Here is a 5,612-nt window from a genome sequence, read left to right as displayed (position 1 = left end):
GGTGGTGGTGATAATCGGAGGTGGTGGTGGTGGTAATCGGCGATGATGGGCGATGGAGGTGGTGGTAATCGGTGGTTGGTGGTGGTGATTATCGGAGGTGGTGGTGGTGGTAATCGACGGTGGTGGTGGGAGGAGGTGGTGATTATATATATAGGTGGTTATTAGGTTGGTTTTAAATTAAATTAGGTTAAGGGTAGGTTAGTCATTTCAACGCTTTAGGACACCCCTTATAACTATAGGGAGGGTGGCCTCATAAAACCATGGTTCCCTCAAAAAAACCATGGTCCCTAAAAAAATCATTCTACTCTTAAGTCTACAATTTTAAGGAAGGAATCCAACCATCCCATAGAAAACTTTTGGCCCAAGTATAAAAATCTACAGTGACAAGCCCAGCAACGAAATGAAAACTAAACCGGACATAATAAAACCTCTCTTGAAGAACCCTGATTTTGGGCATACCTAAATCTTTCTAGGCATACAAAATAATAGCCCCATCTTGAGTGACCTTATAAGGGGTACCCTATGGATAGTTCAATTACCTATATACCCTTAATACAAAAATCTAAAATCAGTTTTCTAAAAAATCAAAATCAGTTTCCCTTAACATCTCTTCTTCTTCCTCCTCCTGCGAAAAAAAAATCATCATCGTGATTAATTGTCGATTTGTAAAAATTTGATCGTCGATTAAACTCAACCACATAATGACTAGTACAAAGAAAAGCAGGGACTAGGCAAACTAAATCGTCTTCTAATCCATCAATTGAAGAAGAAGAACCAATTGAAGATGAAGGTGTAGAAACTGAAAATCAACCACCAATTGAACCCGAAATTGAACCAACTGCATCTCCAACTCCGGAAATGAGGATAAGAAAGTAAGTTTTACAAACCCAATCTCCTATTTGTTGTTTTTCATCGATTAAATGACGGTTATAGTGTTGGGTTCGGCTCAAAATTGAGTTGCGTTTTTAGCCGAACTGTTCTTCACAAAAGCTTCCTGTAAGTGTATATGAATAGTTCTCCATGAAATTTCAAGCCGAACCTAGTCACAGATAGAGATGCATAGGGGTTCGGCTTATTCGATAATCATAATATGTGTCGAACCTAGCACATTTACGAGGTTCGGCTATTACGATATTCTCAATATGTGCCGAACCAATAACAATATTTTAACCCAAAAAATAACAAATTGATGTTCGGCTCATACGATTTTCGAAATACAAGCCGAACCAGTAATCATTTTTTTTCCGGGCTATTCAGGATGTTGTTTGGCTTACTATGAAACATTCATATAAGCCGAACTAGTGCCTAGCAAAAGGGTTGGAATTGAAAATTATAGGTTCGGCGCATGCAGTAAACAGATTCAGTGAGCTGAACCGTTCATCAATTGGTAGATTCGGCTCATAGATGTGAGCCGAACCTCAACTTGTTTCGCCGAACCATGATCCAAAAAATCATCTAAACAACCTTTATAATTCTGAAAATTATCTTAATCACTAAATAAAATATTTAATCACTAATCAATATTACTAACACTAATACGTAAAGGGCAGATTTGTCATTAAAATTTTTTTGGGTTAAGGGGTAATCTGATTTTGCTATTTCACAACCATTTTTGTTTTATGCAATATGCCTGGTAAGATTTCAGTATGCCCAAAATCAGGATTCCCCTTGAAAGCGATCCCGTTCAGGATCGTTGAATATGGACGGCTTCAACTTAAGAAGAGAAACGTGAGGAAAACGTTTTTAATAATGACATGCATTTCTCATGGGGTTCAGAGTCCACTCGGCACTTGCCACAACGAATCAATAATAGTTCATCATCTGCAGAGGATATCAGTAAGAATTGAGTCCATTTCTCGACAGATTCGATGCGCATTTCAGTCTAACAAATCCTAACTCAATAAACATAGAAGTAAATGGAAAGTTAATTTAATGTTTAGAAAAACTTATACAAGCCATAGTTTCAGATTGAGTTTATGTCACCAGCTAGAATTTTACATCTGCAAAATAGGAAAGGTGAAAACGGCAACAGATCTTATTTTCAGAAAGAAGCTCAATCTCTAAAGCTACAACCAGCAAATGCTGAATATATATATCCAATGATTGCGAGGATGGTGGTGAAGAATTGTGCATCCAGGAAAAGATAACATTTGAAGACAATGCAGAGCTGTAACTACTCCTTGCTAATCAGTAGATCAAAAGTGAGAAAATAGCCCACGAACCACTCAAGAAACCCCAAGCATGACACAACAAACTCTTGTCGCTTAGTCAGCTCTCGATTGGCCAGCCCTTGAAGAAAGGATGATACCAACAATAAGTCCATAAAGAGCCAGAGCTTCGGCAAAAATGAGGATAAGGATCATCCCAACGAAGAGCTTTGGTTGTTGTGCATTGGCCCTACAATTAACAATCAAACCCTTCAGTCACTCAATTAAGTACATGTGAAGCAACATACTTCAAAAAATGAAATCAATTAGTCACCAACAAATCCATGAAAAAACCTTTTGCGAGCAAAGATGGTAGAAACAGAAGCTAAAGAGGTTCTTGGCTGCACAAACTGGAAAGGTCTATGAAAAAATTACACCTATAAAAGCAGGTTCTTAGTTGCAAACTGGGAGGGTCCATACATGAACAAAAGACCCAGCGACTAAGCTACGGACCAAATCTAGGTCAAGTAATCTCAGAAGCAATATATCTGAGACAGTAACATAGAGTACAAACTTTATTCTATTAAGTCACTTGACAATAGCTTCTCCCAGACTCCTACAACAAGATAAAAGGAACTAAAGAAGAGAAGGACACCAGTAAAACTGAAACACAACCAGCGGTCTAACTAAGTATATTAGTGCAATTTTAGGCTTGATGACCTTAGACACTAAGTCAGCACATTCATGGCAAATGCCACATGTCTCACATCTTTATGTGGGTGCACTGCAACTAACATAACATCCCTGCCACTATCTCCTCGTGACTGAATCAATTTTACTCATCCAAGGGGCCACCTATATGTGTAAAAGTATGCTCTTAAAATTTGCAAATACCTGCAGAAATCTAATTAGCTGGTGGGCCTAGGAATGAATGAAAGTAGAAGGTCGTTATTTTTGCATAAATTCGTACCCAATGAAAAATAACAACAAAAACTAAGTAATAGCAACAAATCCAAAAATCTGAAAAAGGTTCAAGGGAATAAAAAACGCTAACGTAACAGATTGTCGACTGAAACACGGACTTGTACTGACTTAGAAGGTCCACTTGGATATTTTGAACTGAAAAGAAAAACACAACTCCTGCACGAAAAAGCACTATGCAACCAAACTTTGCTCCCCTGGTCTATTAATCCAAAGACAAGCACAAAATCAACTTACCATTCCCCAAAAGCTTAAACACACCCAAGAATCTAGCACTTGTAGTTACTATTCAAATTGGACACTAAGGTGTTCAAGCAAGTAGAGGAAAGAAAGCTAGTACATGTTAACTTATCAACACAAACATTAGCAAATATGTGTATCTCATCGTGAATCAATCAATTTTACTCATCCGAGAGGCCACCAATATCTGAAAATATGCTGTAAAATTTGCAAATACCTGCAGAAATCTAATCAGCTGGGGGGCCTACGAATGAATGAAAGTAGAAGGTAGTTGTTTTTGCATAAATTTGTACCCAATGAAAATTATCAACAAAAACTAAGTAATAGCAACAATCCAAAAATCTGAAAAAGGTTTAAGGGAATAACAAAACACTAACGCAATAGATTGTCTACTGAATCACAGACTCGTACCAACTTAGAAGGTCCACTTAGATATTTTGAACTGAAAAGAAAAACAGAACTCCTGCACGAAAAAGCACTATGCAACCAAACTTTGCTCCCCTGGTCTATTAATCCTAAGACAAGCACAAAATCAATTCACCATTCCCCAAAAGCTTAAACACACCCAAGAATCTAGCATTTGTAGTTGCTATTCAAATTGGACATGAAGGTGTTCAAGCAAGTAGAGGAAAGAAAGCTAGTACATGTTAACTTATCAACACAAACATTAGCGAATATGTGTATGCCAGTAATATAAGGCTCATTAGCAAAGTCAAAAGAAACCTAATCAGCTGGGACTGAGGTGAAACAAAAAGTTTTAGTTTCTGCCTTTATACTGCAGCCGTTCTGTTTATTCAGTTACGCGTTAAAAAAAAACTGGCACTGCATCCCTAGTTGTCCGCAAAAACTTTATCTTCAACCAGGTTTGAAATGTTAAAAGCCAATCTGAACATAAAGCTAAAGGAAATATCAAGCACTATTTTTATGTTGATGCTTTGGAAAGGTTAAACCGAAATTTCTAGTAGCGAAAAGTTAGCTCTTATTTGATGCATACATATGCTATAGAAAAGTTAGTACAAATTCATAATTAATTAATAACTTTCCTTTCATATATAGAATGTAGGTTTTGATAAAGCTAGGCATAAGAGATTCAACATGGATTTAAATGTCAACCTACATTATTGTTCAAAGTTCAACAAATCTCACACGAAACTCCATACAAAACCCCAATATTTTTGAGCTGCAAAGCGCAGTACAGTACCAAACAAGTATGTAAACCTATATCACCAATCTAGCCCACAGAGTTTTTCTTTAAACCGATTATTTAGTCAATTAAGAACATCAAAACAAAACAAAACAAAAATGCAAATTCAAGAATTAGAGATATATTATACCTAACACCAGCATCACCAACGATACCGATAGCCATTCCAGCGGAAAGTCCGGCAAGACCACAAGCAAGACCAGATGAAAGATGAGCGTAACCATCGAATAGGTAGTATGATTTAGCCTTGGGGTTAATTCCAGTACTGATAATAACAGCAATAATCAACCCATAAATACCTAAAACTCCAGCCATAACAACTGGAACAATGGATTTCATTACAAGCTCTGGTCTCATCACACCCATTGATGCTACACCAACACCACTCTTTGCAGTTCCATATGCTGCTCCCATACCTTAAATTTCAAAACCCTACAAATTAAACGCTAGATCCAATAAATAGACATCAAATTCAGATCGATTTTTTTTTTTTTTTTTTTTGTAAACTTACAGGAGAAAACCAAAGCAGCTGCAGCTCCAAGAAATCCAAAGAAGGGAGCAGTTTCATCTCCACTAAATGTTGATGACATCTTCGATGATTGTAAGTTGAATTTGCAGAGAGAGTGAGATTAGATCTGGAATAATTTGATGAAACTTTTTAGATATCAATTTCTTCTCCCAATCTCTCGTTCTCTCTCTTGGTGTATGGAAGGGACAAAGAAATGTCACATCCAGAGAACTATATTATACGGGAAACTTAGGCGCAGTACCAAAAAAAATAATATTTTCATTGTGAGGCCCACAATTAATTTTAGATACCCTGACACCCATAATTATATGAAATTTTGGAAAATGTCTGCATGACGGGCTATGCATCCGCATGACGGGTTATGCATCCTAATTTTTCAGGGGTATAGTTGGCAATGCAACTTGGATATAACATATCTAAAAATCCGCGCCTTCAAATTTTACAAATTTTATATCGTTGGAAAGCTTTTTAAGAGAGCTACACAACGAGTACAAACAACAATATAAAATTG

At 36.9% G+C, this 5,612-nt stretch overlaps 1 protein-coding gene across 1 annotated transcript; it reads right to left on the bottom strand.

Annotated features, from left to right (window-relative positions):
• Positions 1–1,907: 1,907 nt before the first annotated feature.
• LOC113349779 (V-type proton ATPase 16 kDa proteolipid subunit) lies at positions 1,908–5,293 on the bottom strand. Its single transcript, XM_026593806.1, has 3 exons — positions 5,084–5,293; positions 4,703–4,988; positions 1,908–2,397 (listed from the first exon to the last, which is right to left on the bottom strand). Exons 1-3 carry the CDS (start codon positions 5,160–5,162, stop codon positions 2,265–2,267), a joined length of 498 nt encoding a protein of 165 aa, XP_026449591.1. The 5' UTR covers positions 5,163–5,293; the 3' UTR covers positions 1,908–2,264.
• Between the last annotated feature and the right edge of the window lie 319 nt (positions 5,294–5,612).

The sequence above is a fragment of the Papaver somniferum genome, chromosome 2 (genome assembly GCF_003573695.1).
Source record: "Papaver somniferum cultivar HN1 chromosome 2, ASM357369v1, whole genome shotgun sequence".
Taxonomy (NCBI): Eukaryota; Viridiplantae; Streptophyta; class Magnoliopsida; order Ranunculales; family Papaveraceae; genus Papaver; species Papaver somniferum.
The sequence above is the reverse complement of the archived record's forward strand: the minus strand, read 5'-3'. Positions and strand labels throughout refer to the sequence as shown.

Bases quoted from the DNA above. Each gene is read 5' to 3' on its own strand.
- LOC113349779 (XM_026593806.1), bottom strand. From the start codon at position 5,162: ATGTCATCAACATTTAGTGGAGATGAAACTGCTCCCTTCTTTGGATTT. The intron at 4,989-5,083 runs GTAAGTTTACAA...TTGAAATTTAAG, and splicing joins AGCTGCTTTGGTTTTCTCCT to GTATGGGAGCAGCATATGGA. The intron at 2,398-4,702 runs GTATAATATATC...TGTTAATTGTAG, and splicing joins GTTGGTGATGCTGGTGTTAG to GGCCAATGCACAACAACCAA.